At 39.6% G+C, this 22095-nt stretch overlaps 1 protein-coding gene across 11 annotated transcripts in view; it reads right to left on the bottom strand.

Annotated features, from left to right (window-relative positions):
• Window positions 1-22095, bottom strand: part of EPS8 (epidermal growth factor receptor pathway substrate 8) — a 140669-nt gene that overhangs the window by 56962 nt on the left and 61612 nt on the right. For all 11 annotated transcript variants that reach the window (XM_055711439.1, XM_027807624.2, XM_055711440.1 and 8 more), the window contains one exon: window positions 925-1015. In XM_055711439.1, the coding sequence (XP_055567414.1) occupies window positions 925-986 (62 nt within the window). In that variant the 5' untranslated portion in view covers window positions 987-1015. The remainder of the gene's footprint in view (window positions 1-924; window positions 1016-22095) is intronic.

Genomic DNA, 22095 nt, shown 5'->3' with positions numbered 1-22095 from the left:
TTTGCCACAGAGAAACAGGCACTGAGAAAACCCCTCCCCTTATGCAGGACTATATATACCTACCTAACAGAGGTAATGATATGGGATATTTGTTCTGCACCATGAATACAATGAAGCACGTTTCACTTAGGTTGGAAGCCCTTCTGAGTTTGGTTTGGGGTTTTTTTTTTTGGGGGGGGGGGGGGGGGTGCATTAATACAACATCGCACATTTGTTGTTGTCATTTGTTGTTAATAACTTTAACTGCTTTTCATAAAAGACTTAAAAGGAATATCATTGCCTACAACAAATGGAAAGGCAATCCAACTTCCGAACATTGTAACAACAAAAGTGAGTCATGCACAAATTCACTTTAAAGGGACAGCAATGAGGACAGCACATATGCCCTGCTCATATGTACGTGTTCTTCAGCATCAGATTAAGTCAGTTGTCACTAGGGCTGCAAATGAGCCTAGTGCCATGCTTCTAATGCAGGGAGCACCTTATCTCAGGTAACCTACTTTCAGGTAGCAGTTGCTAGTCCTGTTTACTAGGAAACAATATTTTCTCACAGATGGAAAGGGCAGCTGCATCTTTTATGTATAAAAATGCATTCACTCAGAGCTAAGCTTGAACACCTCAAGCATAAGAAGACCTCTCAGAGTAATACAGTAAGTATGTTATGGCTACAGCAATTTATTTTTCTGTTCCAGATGATTCTGTTCAATAATACAGCTTTAACCTTACACTAAAACAAAAATCAGTCATATCGTGTCTGTCAGTTTGGTTACATGGTTGTAAAAATGCACATTCTTTTAAAGAAACTGCCTTTGTATTATTCCAATGGGAACTAACAATTATAGCTCTATCTGAAATGAAAGCATAAAGAAGAAAATACAGCATTATTTTTTGTCCTTAAAAGGAAGATCAGAGGCATAACCTTACTTCATTTGAAGAAAATAACTTCCATATCCACCGGGAGGAGTGTTTGATATATGTCCATTCATTCTTATTGCCACTTACTGAGGGAAACGACCTGGGAAAAGAAACAATAGCATATGAATTGAAGTCTCTTAAAAGATGAAGGTTTAATACATACGTAACACAAACCTAACGAGAAAATTATCATTGAAATGGGAAAGAAATTGCATCAACAAGCTCAATTATTATTTGCATCGTGGTGATGCCTTGAAGACCCGTTATGAAACTTCTCCCAGTTGTAATGTGATAGTTATTGCTTCAAATAATTTATAATTTAGTGAATAAAGTTATTATTATTGATACAATGGCCTTTAGGAATAGCTTTAGAAATAAAAGGCTGACTAAACAAAACCCAACATCTACTGCAGAAATTAACAAGATGTTCCAATTGGCAACTTTAATAGTTAAGCATGCCTGATTTTAACCCTCAGCTCATTTCTTTCAAATGAAACTTTTGAAATTACCTTTTGATACATGCTCTATGAAACTTATTAGCTGAATTGTTAGAAAGATGCACAATCAAAACAGAACACAATTGTTAGCACAAAAGAAAACTTGGCTAGCAATTTTGGGACTAAAAAAAGCCCTTCTTTTTTAAAGCATTTAACATCCTGAAAGTTTGGCATGCCAAATGGAACCTCTCATATAACAGCAATACTGAAAAAGCCATGATGAAACAGCTAAAATAATGCCTTCTCCCTTTAATAATGTGCCCATTTAAGTTAAAATTGACTCTGGAAAGCGACTTTCACAAGCCTCTAAACAATTAACAAATCCCTATTCAAATTTACCATGGGCAAATATTCTTTCATTTATACCTATATGAATAATACATATTTGAATGTTTCTTAACATCTCAATCATTAAACAGAAGATTTCTTTTAACTCTGCAAAATAGTCAAAAGTACCTCAGATAAAATTTGTACCTAACAAAACCTCCATTTCCAAAATTAGCACAACTTGCTTTGTTGTACTAGAGCCACCTTACAACCAGCTTATCTCCTGAATCACTAAGTCAACTTACTGCCTCACTGTAGCTGTTCTCTTGTACAAAGCAGCAGCAGCTGACTGACCTACAGTGCATACTGTATTTTGTACCCACATATGTTCTGCTACTTTCCTTTTTCAGGCAAAACCACAGTCAAAATCAAATTCTGTTCTCGGAGTCATAGGAGCTGCTTTTGGTCTTCTGTATTGAGAACAGTCATATTTGTGCCTTTCCGAGGAACGCCTGACATCTACCTGAGATGCAGTTAGCAAAGCTAACTAGAACTGAGCTGTCTCAACTACATGCCAAATGGAATCATGTGGAAGTGTAGTATTGCCTTTAGTGAGCACATACTTGGCAATTTTGCTTACTATCCCTCTTTTTTAAAATTTTTCTTTTAAACCTTTGATTCCTCCTTGCAAAACATCTTTACTGACATATACTGGTATCCTGTTTAGCTGCTCTAAGCCAGTTTTTGTAGAGTGCAGTACTTAGCAGCTGTCTCCAATAAGTTACTATCCATGACGAGTACTGCTCAATTCATTAGCAATTACAACCTTTGGGAAGCATCCTGAAATTGTCCCATGACTTGAAAAGATAAAAATATTCATTTTCTCAGCAGAATTTGCCAGGTCACTGTGCACTCCTTGTTCCATTTCAGCAACTGCAGGGACCAGAGCTACTCAAGAGTGTTCCTCTCCAGCTCATGCTGCCATTAAGCTCTTCAAGATTTCCTGCTGGCCATTAATTCTTACTCTCTGCAACACCACATGCAACCATTGCTCAATTTGTTACCCTGTGATTAGCCTCCTAAGAGTGACCAGATCCAAAAAAAACTGACACAAATTATCTCCATTGCTTTTCAGTATCCCCAACTTTATTTGCTCTCCATGCACACATTATTTAATAATTCTATTTGCCATACCCTTTTATCACTGGCAGTCTTTTTCATAGCTCTATTTATAACAAACTCCACAGCTATCTCCTTTAAAGTGAGATGTGGGGAAAAAACTTGGTTTGAGTGTCTCAAAATTATTTCATTCCTCTAACATCTTAATCTGACAAATACTTGGGTTATTTGTGCTCCACTTAATTTTATGAAAGTGGTGAAACATATTTTAAGTAGAAGGAATGTAATATATTAGAAACTAAAGCTTCAGTCTTTAAAGTTAGCATAACACACCAAGTTTTATAGCAGCAATGAAGCTGAGCAGCAGATTTTCACATTAAGGGAAGAAAACATGCCTCATGACTAAACACTTGCCCACTGTCAGGCATGACAGCACTTAGAGTAAATATAAAAAGCTTTAAAATTATATTTTGAATCAAGTGATAATGAAAATCGGAAGTCAGAAATGTTATCTGTAGAAAAAAGAAAGGCAAGCAGTTTGTTCTGCCAAGTAAGCACAAAAGTTTTAGTTTTAGCTGATAAACGAAACACTTGCTATTTGATAGCCGAGTAAAGCCAACAAGTACTTCCTGTCCCTCATGCCCGTTTCCACTGTTAAAAAACCAAATGCCAAGACAACTATTTTGACATGACAATTTCAAGAGGCTACGCAATGCTTCTATCACTTGGTTCAAGAAAGCTCCTGAATATGAATACAAACAAATCCTTTCAGTCATTATTTATAATTAGTCCAAATATTCGTAACAGCATCAAAAAGCTACTCGTAATTCCCCCAAATTATCAGGCAGTTTCATCTCTTTCAACCTAAATGCTTCCAAAAAAAAATATTTTAGGAAAACTCTTTACATTTTTTATTAAGTGCATGATGGAAAGAAGAAAAAAGACCCACAAAAGGATAACAGAATGTGCAGTGCTTCACCTATTATTCTCTTCTACAGCTTTCTCTGCTGCATTTCTCATCTCAAATGCTCTTTCATCTCTTACAACCAGTCCCATAGCAAAAGTCAACTCATGCACACTGCAAAGCCATTGTAATCCAGGAGTCTATTAATAAACTCCACTTCCTCTTTAATCTTCCCTTTCACCTCAGCCCAGCAGTTCACAGCAACACACGCTGGTGTTCTGGACTTTAAGATAAACATCCTTCAAAATTAACTGTATGATCCCTCTTTAATAGGCCTGAAGTATTAACAGTTTACTTGTGAATATGCCCAAGAACGGTCATGCCTTTCTGAGGATTCTGCAAAGAAACCATGCGTACTCTGAACAAGAAATATTTTAAACCAGGAAAACTAAATAACCATTTAAGAAGATATTAATAATAAGAAAAAAGCTAACATAATAAGAAACAAAGATAAATATTAAGGTATTTATCTTTAAATATATTATTAAACCCAGTAAGAAAACAGTTGTAAATTTGAAATTCCTAAAAACAAATACATACTGAATTCTCTTCCCACAGTGTCAGAGACTGAACAAAAAGAAATCCACCTAGGACTTCACTGTTGCCATCAGCTTTATTTTTGAAGGGACTTCAGCATATTGATAGTAAGCAGCAATATAAATGACAAGGCTCCAGCCCTTGTAACACACAAACCATTTCTGGAGACAGATATACTTTGGTTCTTTAGTAGCCAACAGTTAGAGGTGCTTAATCCCAACCATGAGGAATATTATACTGGTATACAACATTATTATATCAGACATAAATAGCCATTTTAAGGATCTGCCCAAATGCTACACATACTCTCCACCTTCCATACCTCTTGTAGCACAGCAGCTTAATAAAAGGCAATACAGTCCCTGTGCATCAACAAGCTGGCACATCAGCAACTCACATGCCCTGCCGTTTAATTTCCTAGTAGGAACTAAAGGTAAAAAAATGCCTCAATTTACTTGTAAAAATCCCTTTTCTAGAAGAGCCGAACTATCTCATTAAAGAAAATGAGATATTGCAGAGACAGGTGTTTTTTTCCACTTATCCTGAATCCATCAGTCCCACCCAGTAGCATATCACACCACTAGATGGACAGAAAGAGAAACAGCTTAACAGCATGGACATTTTAGAAATTATGGAGGGGGAAAGGGTTAAGGAGACAAGGATGTAGGGGAAGGAAAAAGGAAAGCCAAGAATGGCTGGAACAATAATTATCTACTGATTAACCAAATATTGTTAGTAATAAGCCATTGTTATCACATGCCCCCCCCCCCAAAAAAAAACCAAACAAACAAAAAAAAAAACCCAAAAAAACCCCAAGAATTCTTCCCCAGGTAGATAGCAGGCACAGGCTGTAACTCCAGCCTAAACTATTACAAGGTAATGCATATCTGTAGCGGATCTGACATTGCAGTAATGTCAGATCAGGGGACACTTTCTCTACCCTTTCCCTTTGAAAAAATATTACAGAACAACAAAAACAACAACAAAAAAACCCCAGATATATCCATGCTACACTATAACTCATCATGCATTCTATAAAAATGCTTCTTACTGCTATCCCACAACATTCAGTACTGTTGTTCCACAGAATATGAACTACTAAAACTCGCTGCATGACTTACTCTTTTTCATTTGTTTTTTCCTCGAACCTCGCCCTGTTCACACACACACATTTTCCTTCCTCATTTTTGAATAGTTATTACTTCTAACCCCCCTGTTTCTCCACACTAAGATAATTTCTTAGTTATTCCTTATGTCCTTGCATCTTGGTGTCTTCTCCTCTTGTGTCTACCTTGCTCTGACCCAACACTCTCCTATTTGTATCTCCACTCCAGTCACAAATTTTACAAATGGGGAACTCCTGACAGAAATATGTCCCAGGAGTCAGATGAAATGTTGCTGCTGCCCTCTGCTCTGGGGCTTCTTCAGACAACCACCGAGAGCAAACATGAGTTCTGCTGGCTATTCAACATCCTGCCTCAAGATAAACACCAAGATGCACTTGCATGCATAAGCGAGTATTACTTTGGAAATGATCACTGGGGATTTTCCATCCTCGGTACATTGATATCAGAATTGCTCTGAGACAAACTGCTACTGGTTGGGCTGGCAGCAGCTTTGTACTGTAATGCTTTCTATTTTCAATTAACAGGATTGGAGCATCCAAAGGCTGGTCAAAAAGATGACAGCAAAAATCACACAGAAAATTGAAACTTAGACCCTGCAAGTGATGCAGTTTCAAGACAGAACACTTGGACTTCATTCACCACCACTCTGGCTGTTGTCCTCTTTGACTCTTTCAAGCCATCTTATTAATGATTGGGCTGTTCTATTAATGAACCTTTCTGAGAAAGAATAGGTACTGCAGTATACATTCCTGTGTCCAAGTATGACGACTTCAAGCAAACATGTTAATACAATAGCCGCAAAAAAATAATTTTGAAAGTGCTGTTACTTTCATGTCTTCTCTGGTTTCAGAGTAATCCTGCATGGCCACTGGCACGAATTACACTGCATCTCAGTTTATACAAGCCTGCACTGAGTTGCATCCTGTGTTTAGATTTCAGTGCATCCCCAACCCACCCTTCTGCTGGATGCAACGTTAGCTAACCGGGGCTCCTGCTAAGGAAACCTGAGGGCAGGAAGGAAAGGACTGGATATGCCCCCCTCTTCCCCCTGAATTTCACTCCTGATAGAAACCTGAACTTAAACCCAGAATATTATTTGCCCGTTTGTCTAAGGGGGCAGAGAGGTAGGAGCATTTCAAGAGACTAATGACCGTGACATAAATGAATACTGCTCTGGCCAGGCAGGGAACACCACATGACAGGGGGACAGAGCATTGCCCAGCAGGAGGGATTTGTAAGCGTATTCACCTGCACAGAGCAGTCCAGCAGATGAGCTCAATCAATGCTGCTTTATCCAGTTACAAACCGTGTTACAGTTTTCATTGACTTTGTGAAAAATAGTATTTTCTCCTCAGTCCTTCAGCAGAAGGAGTACACTACATTCATCACTGAGATTCCTTTCAGCAGGAGGGACAGGATAAATTTATTAAGACAATATGGTGATATAATTATCAAAGTAGTAAACTCTATATGATAATTCAAGACCAGTCTTCAGAGCCAGAACTGTTACCGAAGAGAGAAGCTTTCTGTTGGGAAAACAAAAAAATGCATTTTGAATCTTCTTTTTCCTACTATGACATTTTCCAGTGATTCACTGTTAATGAAATTAATTGTAACAGTATAGTAAAGATAAATGTCCTTTATTTTGAGAAAAAGCAGAAATATGAAGACCAACAGAAAGAACTGAACGAATATATTTCAGGTAGATCCTGTTCATAGACTTAGCCCTTACTGCCACACTAATAAAGACCCTGCTTGAAAACACGTTCTTACTCTGGCACGGCGACCTATTTCCATTCAATTCACTCAGGTCTGGCCATAATTTATAATTAACTGTATTAAAAGAAAATAAAACAGCTTTACAGATACAAAAGCTTCAAAGACTTCAAATCCCTATTGCAACAAAGGAATGTTAATAAATATGCCAAACACTAAAGCCACCACTCACTGCTATTTTTAATTAGAGAATTAACCACCTCATCTAAAGCAAGATGAGTATTAATTACCAAGATCAGGATAATTATGCAGACCTTGCAGAAAGTATCACCGCAGCTGGAAGACCAGTATCTTGTATGAAAGGGGGGGGGGGGGGGAAGGGGGGGGGGGGGCACCCAACCAACACAAAAAACCCCTTCACACATACAGAACAGTCTAAAGAAGGCGGCATCTGTGGCACATGAAGGAATTTGTAGGAGGACATAGAAAAAAAGGAATTATAAAGTATCATAAAAAAATCAATGTCTCTGGTAAGTCTACCTCAAGTATTTGAAAAGGATCAAAGAAGAAAAATTCATCCAATGGAAGTCGTAACGGATTTAGAGAGCCATGGGCATCCTGCACCAGAGCTTACTTCGGCACCTCATCTACAGCACCCAGGAAACCCTGCACACCCATGTAGACTCACACAAAGGATACAGGAAAACAATTCCCATGGGACAAGCCCCAGCAGCATCACCACCTTCTCCCTTATAAGCTGTTCCTTGAACACTGGAAAACAGTTACGAGAAAGCTAAAAATTAAATTCTGTTTTAATTTAATATTTATTGAAATTCAGAGCAGTGGTTCTCAATTCACACTTGACTTTGAAGGCTACTGCTTTTATTGCAGACCTAAGAAAGGGTCCAGGTGTCTGGAACAGGTCTACTTTATTCCCCGCCCCCCCACCCCCCACCCCCAAGTACAGCAGCGAGCTAGCAAAGGAAACTGTTTTTACTCGAAAATCCTAATTCCAACATGGCTACAACAGTGCACTCAATATTTCCACCTGAGAAGTACAATAATTTGTTCTGGTTTGAGTTTTCAGTAGTTTTATTGTTTGCTTGCTTGTTTGTTGCAGTTGTTTTTTTTTAAACAAACTGACTTGGAACGACTGACTGGTGAATACAGCTGACCTAGCACAGATACCAGTTTTATTTCTCTTCTTCATGGTCTCTGATTTTTTTTCATTACTTCCTTTTATTCCTTGTTACACCATACTTCAAATGAGATCGTTAAGATTTCAAGAGGGCATCCCAGACACTGGTTTGAAAGTCACCTTTTGACTTTAGAAATGAGAACTTATAAATAGCATTATAATACTAGTGTGTATGTTTAGTTGGGCCAGCAGAAAACAGCAAGAAACAGCATGCAGAGGGTGCTTCTTCCCAGATGCCATATAAGCAAGAAGACAAATGTCAAAAAGATCATGAAATTTTGACATACTTTTCCCTTTCACATTGGAAACAGGCTGTGAGTGTAGCTGATTAAATATTTCTGAACAGTTTCTTGCACTGAAGTGCTTGTGAAAATGTTAAGAAATGGTAAGACTTACTGTAGTAATACTATTCAGTATATACTTAACAAGACAATGTCTTTAGGTGTCATATGTTGTTTTAAATAAAGTTTTCCTCTTGGTCTGGTCAAAAAAATTAGTGAACTCCCAACATAGTTAAAATACTGCTTGCTGCTGCAAGTTGTCCAACCGGAACTGGCTTAACCACCTACCCACGTCTACTCACAAGCTTAATAGCTGTGTCATGACACGCTGACATTACTAAAATTGGTGTGGTAGAGTTCATAACAAAAGCTGAACTGACATACACCAACCAGACCATAACAATTAACATCAAGCAGAAGGAGGAAAAAGGACAGGAACATTCATCAACACCTCCCTAGTTTAATAGAACCGTGGCAAGGTCTAATTCTTGTTTTCACAAATACACCTTCTTCAGTTTTGGTGAAGTTATTGTATTAGCTTTTATCTTGCAGGCCTTATAGCCAGACACTGACACTGCAGTTATCATGGTCTCAGACATGGCAATAAGCGAGTCCCATTGCAAGACTTTCTTACTGTTCCCCACTTAAACTTTCATTCTAGCCCTATTTAAAAGAAAAGAAAAAAACCCCCTCCAAACACAAAACCTCCACTCCACACAGCTGATATCTATTCTTATTTATTCTCAACAGGGCAGCACACAGAATAAATCAAAGGCTCATTTCTATAAAAATCCATCAGCCAGTTACTTAGAAGAACCAATTTCTAGGTTAGTAGTAGGTTACAATCTTGAATTAAACAAGACAAAATAAGCTGAGTAGGAGCAACGTGCACTAGTTTCCCGATTCTCTTCAAACGCCCAAGCTCCATACTGCTGTGGACCACGTTTTGATGGTATCTTTTGATGATATGGACCCAGCAACATTTATGAAATCTGGATCTCTTCCACCAATAAAGTGCTCCAAATGCCAACTCACACAAGTCTGAAAAGCCTCAAATTTTATTACAGGAAGGGTTCACACTCTGTATCTTACTGTGATATTTACATTTTCTATAAGGGGTTCCAAATAATGTTTATCAATATGGTGATAGGCACTTTATACATACATATATATATATATATATATAAAGTTTCCATGAAGTTAAATGAAAACAGAGAAGGCCACATGTAACAAAGGTGAACAAACATTTCAGATTTAAAAATTATTAGTCAGACCATAGCATTTCACCAATGCTCAGGTGAAAGATAAGCTCACAGTAGAGCTCAATAGCAAAACTAAAACTTTTATTTTAAAACCATGGTACATGAGCACATACTATTCCAATAACAGTGATTAACTCCTCAAACTTCCCTATTAAGAAAGGTCTAAACTAAATAATGTGCAAACAAGGCAGAACATGAAGCTTCACAAGGCTGATATAAAAAAAAAAAAAAAAAAAAAAAGCAAGCTCATGACTTTAGGTAACATGATTTAAAATAAACACCACTATCAGAAGTTTTGGGATTTAACAAGATTTTAATGCTAGAAAAGTGAGTATTCATATTCTCAGATGTAATTTAAAATATTCCCCATATATTTTTCAGTGTACTTTAAACATCATGTATACATGAAAGTATTAAATTAACATGTGAGACTTGAAAGGTATTTGAATTAATCAACACAGGAGACTTGGTAAGTATTTGAATTAATTTCAAATCTAGTCATCACGTCTCCTAAAAGGGACCAGGTTTTCACTTGTCACACACACACAAACCACAGAAGTAGCAGAATTTGTCCTCAAAGCGACGTAGTTATGAAGCTGTAGTGTTTAACAGCAACATTGCCAGTAATTGTGAGTTCAAACCTCTGTGCCCTGCCTTGCATGGAGTGCTTTATAGACACTAACAGAAAATTGTACATTATCTTTAAAACTTACCCTGTGTTACAGGAATCCAATTTCTTCGAAACTGACAGGCCTAAGAAAATTACTTTGTCTTTAACATGGGGGGAAATGTTGCTCCTGAAAGTTGGTATCCAAGTTGCCATCCAGTTACTTAATTGATTACTACCTCTTGTATTTTTCATTAATAGTCGGATACATCATGAGTATCTAGATACACACTGTCCATATAGTAAGGTAACAACAAAACCAAAAACATAGGGACTCTGAAAATAGGACAAAAGAAAATAAAATTAAATTTTAAAGAGAAATGGAGTTGTACTGTAAGTTAAGACCTAGCACCAGCAGTCACTGACTTCTACAAACCCTGTTCCATTTTCCTGTCCATGAAAGAAAGAACCCATATCACCATCACTCAGGGGTGGTAAGTGAACCGAGATACTCAATTTAATACTATCAAAAATACAATAATTTCATTGTATTTGGAAAATATGCACTGAAAATAATGTATGTTTTTCAAGGGAACATTACTTTTTCCCCTTCTACTTGAAGTACCGCCTTGACGCCAATCAGGTAATCTAAAATAATTTCCCACTCCACAGCAGAGTGGAGTAATGCAGAGATAGGAGCCATGTGACTTGTTCACTTGTACATAACTGTGAAGTCAAATGGCCAGTCCCTCTATATCACACAGCATTTCCCTGATGTTTTTCCTTCTGAACCATGAATTTAAAACAATAAACTTCAAGGACAACTTCCCCTTACCTAGGGTTAAAACCAGGCGTATGACCGCACACTAAGACGCATGACCTTGAACACAGTCTAGGCAGTTCTCAGCACTTTCAGACATGTGATAACTCACCTGCATCCAAACATCACCTGGAGATGTTTGTTTGGGTCACCAAAAATCTTGAGCATCAATTTTTGTTTGCATTAATGCAGACATAACCTGAAGAGACTATATTACAATTCAGCAAGTAAACAAAGGGCTATCTTAAAATATCTAAGCATAACTGATCAGTGCACATTGGGGCTACAACTCTTCAGCACAAAGCGATTCAAGTGTAAAAGAACTTACTGAACTGAGGTCACTGATGAACGAAGTCACACCCTGCTGCAGTACTAACAGCATGCTTCTGTAAGTCAGCATTTCTTTCATGGAAGAAAATAAACCGAGCAACAACAGATTCCACAATTTGTGGGAAGAAATTTAATTTAAACTTTTAGCATTTCATGTCTCTGATTTTCTAGTTGCAATTTTTTATGTTTCTCTGTACAGATACAATTTTCTTCTCCATTAATCTGGGCCAAGCCCTTCCTCTACAGGCATTACAATAATGAAAACATATATTCAACTAACGTCAAATTCTGGAGGTTTGGTTGGGTTTTTTTAAGTTACCCGATCAAAGGCAGAAACGTGATTTTTTTCCAAACCAATTAACAAATTCACATTTCCCAAAGCAGCCTCTGACATGAACGGCCGTGCTTGGCAAATTACAGGCCTCACTTTTAGGAGTAAAAGTATACATGTTTTTAAATTTCAGTGCCCTTATAATCACATACTAGTTTTCCAGCAAATATGCAGTGCTTTAAGATGGCAAAATTAGAAACTCAATAAAAGACAAATTTCAATCAATGCAAAATGTTTTGGCTCCCATTTCCTCTAATTGTGGAGTTTGAATTTTCACATATCACCAGAAAATTTTGCCCAGGAGTTTGTCACTACTGGCTACGAAGCCAAATTTAACAAGATTTTGCCAGAAAGGGATGCTGAAATACTGCAACCAGATATTTTATTGCAACTTGCTCATTCATTGAATTGAAAACACTTTGCTGAGGCATTTCCAATGTCATTTTTTTTCTAAAATTATGTGAGATAGGCTCCCAATGGAAACCTCAGAGGAGCTCAACTTTTATGAAAAGTTACCACAGGTTTAAAAGGCAGCTAACTTTCAAAAATCTTTCAGAATACAGATTTACTGTTCTCCATTCAGTTCCTTTATTAAAAATACGTGTGTCAAGGAAGTGTGGATGGGAAGGTGGAAGGGTGTCCTGGTTTCAGCTGGGGTAGAGTTAATGTTCTTCTTAGTAGCTGGTGCAGTGCTATGTTTTGGATTTGGTATCAGAACAATGTTGACAGCACACGGATGGTTTTGGTTGTTGCTGGGTCACGTTTATACTAAGGCAAGGATCTTCAGATTCTCTGCCTGCCAGCGAGAGGCTGGAGGGGCAGAAGAAACTGGGAGGGGACACAGCCAGGACAGCTGACCCAAACTAGCCAAAGGGATATTCCATACCATGTGACATCATGCTGCGTATACATGCTGGGGGAAGAAGAGGGAAGAGAGGGATGTTCAGAGTGATGGCATTTGTCTTTCCACAAGTGTGGATGGAACCCTGCTTTCCTGAACACCTGCCTGCCAAGGGAACGTAGCGAATGAATTCCTTGTTTTTCTTTGCTTGCATGCATGGCTTTTGTTTTACCTATTAAACTGTCTTTGTCTCAACCCATGAGTTTTCTAACTTTAACATTTCCAATCCTCTCCCCATCCCACTGTGGGGGGGGGTGGGGGGTGGGGGTGGTGAGTGAGCAGCTTCACAGTGCTTAGTCACCAGGCAGTGTTAAACCATGAAAAGGGGAGAAAGCGAAGGAGCTATAAAAGCCGTATGTGTTAGAGGGGTGATGGATGAAGCTGGGGAAATCTGAATGCACCATTCATTTCCATGCACTTCAAGAACTGTTCTAGAGCTGATTCTAGAGATCTTAACATGACATAAGGAATACCCAGCTACAATGTTTTTTCAGAGATACGATTACCCTTCTACAGAGCTAAGAAAGAATTAAACTGCTTTATCTTTCAAGATGAAACACCGAGTCTTGCACAAATGCTAGTCACTGAAGGTACTATAGGTTGGTTGGAGTTTTCTTTGTTATCTTTATTCCCCTTCCCCCCCCTCCCCCCCCAAAGCACATTGGGATTGCTCTGTATCTCTTTGATACTTCTAATACATGATACTGAACACAGCTGTCAGACTTCACAGGCTGCTTAACTTTCAATAGTAATGCTACTACCACAAAACAAATTACACCTTCAATTGCAATAAGAATTACCTGTGAAGACAGTTCTTAAAGCAATGAATGTTACCTTAAAACCTATTTTCCATAAGACCCTTATCCTCCTGGTCACACCCATGTGGCTAGAAAATATGTAGATCCCTGTAAAAGACACTGGAGCAATGGCATCCACAGAAAATTTTTGAGGAATGAAGGCCTATATAAACAGAGCTTTCTCCCACATTGCAGGCAACTAAGAGATCCTGTTTATTATAAAACTTCACTAGCTCCTCACCAATGATGAAATCTTGTTTATATAGCTCTGAGTTGCCTACATTGTTACACATTTTCTATTTGATGAGAATTAGAAGGATATTTTTTCTTTTTCCAGAAGGCACACGAGATAAACTTTAAACTCATACCCAGTTTCAAAGGAAAAATATTTGTCCTACACAAAACCTCCATTCAGAGTCCCTGTTTTTACTACTGTAAGAAAAATAGCTGTGCCCTGGATAGTTTGTTCATGTATGCCAATAAAAGCACATTGGATTAGAGCCAGCACTTCTAGCAAGCACCCAAAAACTTCTGAAATCCTATGAAAAGTAGAACTCTTTTCTCTGCCTATCCCTTTTATATTTCCCATTTGCAGTACCTATTACTTGTTTCCATTACATTTGTCTTTATATTACTGTAAGAAAAAGAGGAAAATAAGACTAAAGAATAGAAGCAAAGCTTTAAAAAAAAGCTCTTTTATGAAAAAAAAAAGCTTTCAGCTATCTTTATACAAAGTTTTAAATGTTAAGCATATGCCCTTTCGAACTCTGCTCTAATTAAAAATGATAAAACAGACTAAAATATATTCATGTTTTAGAGATATAAAGAACTAAAACCATACTGACATAAATACTTAGGTGCCTATGCTTTCATGTAAGAGTCTTATCACAATGCTTGCTGCTTAACCTAGGGCAGCTCTGTGGCACAGCCAGGGTATAAAAGAACCTGGAGAAAATTCTTGGGAATTTATTCAGATCATAGCAGGATTTACTGTGCAAATGTGCTTCCCCAAAACTCAATGTTTTTCTAAACAGTGTCCCAGACAATCCCAGAAAATGGGGCTACAAGAGAACGAAGTCATCATCCATCCTTAAGGCAGGAGCAACTGTGCCAAGGTACGTCCCATATGGTAGTACTTCCCAACCCCTTCCTTGGGCCACTGGTGAGAGAGGACAAAAACCAACCCTGGGGAAACCCAGGGTCTCATTGGCCTTACTCTAAAAAAGTTTTTCTCAATAAATAATCTAAAGCCTTGTTGCAATTTAAACATGCTTGATAGTGCTTCTATCCACAGCATACCCAAGAAATACATTAGGTTCTTAATTTTAGAAAAGGGGAAAAAGGTAACAACGACATGCATCCAATCAGTGTTAAAATGGGCTTATAAAAATATCCTGTTCCTCAGTCTTGTTTGATCAAGAATAGATGGGTTACTGCTACATCCTCTCTCTTTTATAACTCATCACTCATATCAACACTAGAATAGGCCTACAAGGATGTCATCTCATATGTTTTTCCAGCTAAGGAATCCAAAGCAAGCAGACATCAACCTCTATTTTCCCACAGGAGCCCAGAAGGCAAATTTCAGGGGGAACAATATTACAGTTACTTCATCTATATATTATCTTTCATTATCTCAGTGTTTTTCTAAACCATATCCCCTTGTTTCTTGAACTTTGTATAACCTCTTCTCTTTCCTCATATTGTTTAATTCAGCCTTATGCTTTTCTCCTCATTTTCCTTTTGTCATGCACATGTACAGCAAACTTTCTGAAGTCAAGTAATTCAAGAAAAAACAATCCAACTGCAGTCTCCGAAATAGTTCCTAATGTTATCCAAAGCGTTTAAGACGGGGACTCAGTTTGCCATCCACACTGTGATTTGTCCTTCATCTCCTATGTGATTGAGCTGGATGACCACTGAGATAATTAACACTGACAGCTGTAAATACCATCTTTCCCAATGGAGGTAGCAAAGGCATTAAAGGTAGGGGTTTTTGTGAATGGATGTGGTAATTTGTGTTTCCCCAGGTATTGCATTAAGCTTTCTGAAAACTCACAATCATTCACAGATAGATTTAGGTGAAATGGCAGAAGCAATTACTGCTCTAATTGCCTATGCCCTCTTTCTGTCTTCACAAGGATGCAAAAACATGACATAAAACTTGCAACTTCTCTCTGGGAGAGAGAGTTTGAAGTCCATCTCAGAAGAGTGAGCTGCAACTTGCAGCAGTTGAGGTTATGGCCCAAATGAGTTTTGGCACAGGGATAAGGCAGTTTACCGGGACAGCAGGAAAGCTGTCAGATGCCTCAACTTTCTCCATCCACCAACAGCTTAGACAGTCCCCAGGCTACCCAAACGTGGGTCATATTCTATAAATTTTCACCACAAACCAAGGAGGTAGCTCTTAAGAAAATCCCTACTCCAAACTAGTACCATGCAAAAAGCTGCTGAACAAGGGCTTGCTCTCATGTTCCTCAGACTCTTTCTTACAGTCTAAGAAACAGACCTAAAAGTCTTTTTAAGTCTTCTGTTCTCTCCAGACTTGCCCTTACCCCAACACCAGCTATTCGTACGGTAGTTCATCAACATGCTAACCCAATTTTATTGCAAAAAGAGGCCACATCTCTTGGGAAATCTCCAGAGAGCACGGTCAGCAGTGCAGAGGGTTCTGCAGAGGTGCCGTGTCTGCTGGTGGTGCAGCCTGCAGCTGCGCGTGCTTTGCCAGCCAGCAGCACAGCTACGGTGCCTGGCATTACTGAATCCCCTCCGGCCTGGCCCGAAACACTATGATTTGTGCCATTTCCACAAGCAACTCAGACAGATGCAGCCTATTGCTGGAGTGAGATGAGCCTCCCTTGTCCATGTTCTGATGACTTTGTCTACAGCAAAATGGCCCCAGGGCTTCAGCTGCTCAGGCGCAGCAAGGACTTGGGTGAGGGCAGACACTGGGTCATGTCTCAAGCCGGTATTTCAGCAGCAACCTGCTTGGTATTGCACTCAGCATGCTGTCCAGCCCTACAAAACTCCTTTTTGTAAATACCCAAGTAACAGCTGGTGACGGTCTGTAAGAACCTCTCCCAGGGCAGAGCTCCCCATCACTCAGCACCACACTTCTTTTCCCCTGACCTCCCTTCACTATGGCTGCAAGACCCAGGCCCCCAGGTAGCCACCCAGTGTGGGCCTGGCTCCGCATCCCACTGAGCCACCTTCTCCAAAAACGACCCTGCAGGTCACCCAGCCTGGGGATGTCGTGGCTGTTTCCCTCACCAGCTGCGCAGGAGGAGTGGTGGGAGCAAAGCCGTGAGTTGGGGCATTGCACTGCAGGCAGGAATGGAGAGGTCACCAGTTTGTTGCCTGTGCATGACAAGGCCAATACTCCTAGCCAAAGGTGTCAGCACAACTGAGAACTATCCAAGCTGGCCAGGCCAACTACCTTCATGCCCTTTCTCAAAGGGGAAACAGCATGGCTGAAGTCCAGGAAGTGACATTTAGGCAAAATACATATTCAAAAAAAATTGCTTCCTTTGCCATTATTCAGCTTTATGACTCAGTTCTTCTGAGCATATGTACATCTCAGCCAGTACCATCCTCACAGGTAATGTTAATGGGAGATACACACCCCCATTTTCTCTAAATGAAGTTCAAAAAACTGAGTAAGATCACTACTCTAATCAGACTGCAGAGTTCAAGGATTAAAAAAAAATAGAAATGGGGAAGGCCATTGGATTCAGCCCTTTTCCTGCTACAAGACCACCCTCCTGGGCACAAACTTTCCAGTTTTACTGTTGGAGCAGCACCTGACAATCTTACACCCAAAGTAAAAAAAAAAAACCAACAACAAACCAACAAAAAAAAAACCCCACGGGTAAGACATGAGAGTCCTTCTGCCAGCAGAAACGTACTGCTGAGAACACAACCATGCTGCCCTTCCCCTCCTGCCCATGCACCCCTGCCATCTTGCACAGTGCTCCTGTCACCCCAGAGTTCCCCTTGTACCTGAGAAGGGGCTCTCTGTTTGGATTCTCACACCTGGCTAAAGGAAAGGCACACTGTTTCTGCTGACAGCCTTGAGACTCGCTAAGTCCCATGCTCATTTGGAGAAAATCCCGAAAACTTGTTATCCAGGGATGGGGAGAAAGCTCATACTCTTTCAGGCTCAAATAAGAGTACTTGTGGCCAACAGTCTCAAACCCCCTTACCGTTTCTGAAAGGCCAAGCCCTGCTGCCCCCATCTTCCTTGCCACCTTTTCCTAGTGAGGAGCATGTATAGCTTGGTTTAGAAAAAGACCCCAGAATATTTGTATGCTTCTGCAAGGAGCATATTAAGAAATCACATGTTTTGGGGAGGGAGAGGATCCATTATTCTACTAACAGGGAAATCCCAGCAGATGTCCTAACATTTTTCCTGCTGCCCAGAGCAATTGGTGAGCACCAGGGGCTCCTGTGTAGTTCAGTCCTGCCAAGTTTTAGTATTGCTTAGCAGATGGCTACTTCTCACCATGCACAGGGCTTTCCCCTCCCTGGCTCTGAACAGTTTCACATCAGCTTGAAGCAGAAGCACCAGTTTGCCAGGCTTCACAACCAGCTCCTTTCACACCTGCACCATCAACAGCATGGCCCCACTCTCTTGCTCAGACTTGGTGCAATCTGGAAGCTCAAGAGATGCTAAACATCCACTTTCCTTTTAATCATGAGCAGAAGCAACACTGCAGCCCTAACACTGGCAATCAGACAGCTCTGGCACGTGACAAGAAGGACAAAGTGCTCTGGTAACAAAAACAGCAGCAGCGATGGCTGTCCTTCAAAATTTCAGGCACACATTGCACAGCATCCTCATTCCCAGTAATGAAGTCTAACACACTGAACTGTGGCAGATGACGCTTGCAAGTCTTTAAGCATGGTAAATTTTGCTTAGTACATAAGATAGTAAGGCTGCTCCAACCAGGGAGCAGATGATACTCTCTTGGACTTGTTCTAGAAATGGAAATATGTAAAATGTGATGTAATTTGCACTTCCCTAATATTAGGCTGTTCTTATCTAATGTTCCTCTCCTCCTCATGTTTTAGTGCACTCCAAGGGGATATTATCCAAGAGGATAATGTACATGATGCAGAAAACTAGCCACATGCAACATAAAAACTAATGCCAAACTGACCACAAATGCTTTTCCAGAGCTGATTTCTAAAACTGTCCAAGCAGAGGCAAGGAGCGGAAGAAATCTCTCACTCCTGACTCATGCTGTTGGCCTGAACATGAGATGGTTTGTTACTCAGAAATGGCATTTGGACACCCCCCATCCACACGAGTTGAATGCTGCAGAGGAGGGAAGAAGCGTCCACAGCTCCAGATTTGTAGAAGAAAAAAGACTGGACAAAACTTGAGGAATTTGGGATACATTTCAAGCCACAAAGGAAACTGTAAGCAGCATAATATTTTTTTGTGTGTGTGTGTGTATTTTTGAATTACCTAGAGAGAATAATACATTTTGCCTACTGTCCAAATCCCACACAGTTGGAGTCAGCTGTGTTGCTCTCTCCCAAGCTTACAAATAAGGCTGGGAGAAAACCTTGCTTCTACTTTATTTTTCATTCTGTTTTTTTAATCCCTTTTAAATTCTAATCCCCATCTTGTTGCACGCAGAAAACTGACACTTGAGCAGTGATTGCTAATTTAAGAAATATTCAGATGAACAGTTCAATATTTCAATTACAAAAGCAGAAAAAATAAATCCATGGGATTTGCAAAAATTACAGAACCCTGTGAGAAAACAGAGATGACTTTTAAGAATTATTTAGAAGCAGGACACAAGGGATAAAGTCATGACAGTGTACTGAGTATGAGACTGCCTGGACACTAAAATAGTTATTCAGCGGAGGTAATTGCTACAAGTCAACTACGAGATAATCTGATAGCATGAATTAGAAGTGAAAGAAAACTATAAAAGCAAAAGAGCATCATGAAATGGAAGGTAGCCTCTCTCCAAATGAAAGCTACAGTTTTCAATTTTTTTCCTTTCCAAAGAGTTTTAGGGGAAGGGGGTGAAGGAACCATAGAGCAGTCAATTGCCCAGCTTCCATTAGTCCCCTTTAAATACTGATTTTGAAAAAGATTTTAATTTCATGACAATCAAGGTACTCACATGCACCAAGATGATCCTCAGAAAAAAAACTTGGTATGAGTAATATTTGTGTGTGCAGTAGTACAGTCAGCTGGACATTTTTATCATCTTTAACCCTCACTTCCAAATGCCCCAGTAAATAATTTATTTCACCACAATATGCTCCCAGGATTAAATCTCATACTGTGTAATTTGAGCATTGCTGTTCACAGATCAGTCGGCTCAGAATGCCCCAAATAGTAGCCTTGTCCAATTAAAAAACCTAAACCAGGAGAAATGATTGGCATTCTTTGAATCCTTCAAACTTAAAAAAAAACCAACAAAAACACACACCCAAAATAAACCCCAAGTTTTAGAAAGGATATTTAATCTTCTCGGAAATTTACAATCCTCCACTTCATCAGCTATCTAGGAAAATTGCATCCTCCCATGTTTCCTCCGCACCCTCTTTTCTTTGGATACAAAGCAAAAAATATCTCAGTTGCAAATACCAGATTGGTCAAGAATAAAACTCAGATGCTGAAACTTTATAGTTTTGATAGATTTTCAGAATAAAATAGGGAATCAGTGAACTTGAGAGCCTGCTCCTGTTTTAAATTGCTAGGCCAAGTTGGAACTAACACATGGCTCTTCTGCAGTTATATCAGCTTTTATTTTTTTGACTGTCCACAGTGGTTACTGTATTGCGTACATAGAAAAGGTGTGCATAGCATTTAATTTTTATTTGTTTTGACCACCTCACATAACTACAGTCTCTGGGAAAGGTATTAGTTAAGCATTAACTATTATAAGATTACAGCTAGAAACAGCCTGGGTTAAGTGAGGGTTCCACAGAGGCAAAGCTTAATTATTTACTGTTTAGTTCCTGACAGTCTAGGTCCTAAGGTCATTTATTACCAAGAATGAATATAAATCACTGGTTCCTATTTTTGTAGTGCAATCACCAGCACTCAATGGGAGCTATAAGGTGATTAGGAGGAGATATCCACTTTTAAATAACAGCATGGGACAGATTTTATAAGAGAGAAAAACAACAGATAAATGTATCTGCTTAAAAAAGGGAGATATGTTCCAAAACAAGAACAATTGACATAAATTGTCAGCACCTTTATTGAGTCTTCAAACAAGAGAAGTTATTCAGAAGATACCAGCAGCTCTCCTAGAGAGCTGTGAAAGCAAAAGCTCTCCAGAGCAGCAGGAGCTGATACTCCAAACCATGCTGGGGAAGCCAGAGCCACTTTGCTAACCCCTGTGCCCAAAGAAGATGCCACGCGCTGGCATCGGAAAGCCTGCCAACACTGCACAGATCGCATCGCCACTCGGATGACGCTGGCTATGAACCCATGTATCCAACCCCAGCTATGAAGCTGTCCGCTGCAGGATCTTCTCCCAAAGTGCCAGCACGGATGCTTTTTGCTGGCACAGTTACCAGGGAGATGCTGGTAAACTACTGAGGCAGGAGCAGCATGGGCAGCAGGCACGGGCTCCCTCCTCTGCACAGGCGTGTGCTGGGGAGGAACAGGAAAAGCACACACCCCACGGATCAAGCAAATACAAAGGCTTCAAAAATACACCTGGGAACAGGCACAGCAATATTACCTGGTGTCAGCTTTTAAAACAACAAAACAATCCCTAGGACTAGCAGCTATCTTGGCTGCAGCTGGAGGGTGCATCCAGCAGTGCAGAAGGACCTACAAGCCACAATCCCTCAGTGACAAGGGAATCTGAAACTGGTGGTTATAGTTTATGGCTTGGACTAGATGTCATTCCAGGTACCTTTGTATCTTTATTGCAGCAACCATCGTGACCCTAAAGGTTTCTACCACTCCACATAGGTAGGAACAGGTTATTTCTCCCTACTTTGTTGTGGTCAGCAAAAAAAAAAAAAAAAAAAGAAAAAGAAAAAAGATAATTATGAGAACAACGATGAACATAGTACTATTTAAGGCATAGTTCAGGGCAGTATCTGGACTCTTCATGGCATTGCTTACATGAACAGCCCACATAACTGGGGCCAGCACCCTTACAAGCTCCACAGGGTCACGGTGGCTTGGATAACTTGCAAAGAGAATCTAGAAAAAAATCCAGGTGATTTGGGGTGAGGGCTGTGTGCATAAATTTGGTAATAGAGTTATTAATCATACAAGCCAAAAAAAGCATAATTTCCAGTACCTGCCTTCTGAAAAATAAAAGAAGTCCCAAGTAACTAAGATTGAATATCACAAGGTACAAAACATGCTTTAAGCCCTGTGTTGATTTGACTTCCAAGCAGGTATGTGTACCATTTCACATTTGTATTTATTG

The sequence above is a fragment of the Falco cherrug genome, chromosome 5 (genome assembly GCF_023634085.1).
Source record: "Falco cherrug isolate bFalChe1 chromosome 5, bFalChe1.pri, whole genome shotgun sequence".
Lineage (NCBI taxonomy): Eukaryota > Metazoa > Chordata > Aves > Falconiformes > Falconidae > Falco > Falco cherrug.
The sequence above is the reverse complement of the archived record's forward strand: the minus strand, read 5'-3'. Positions and strand labels throughout refer to the sequence as shown.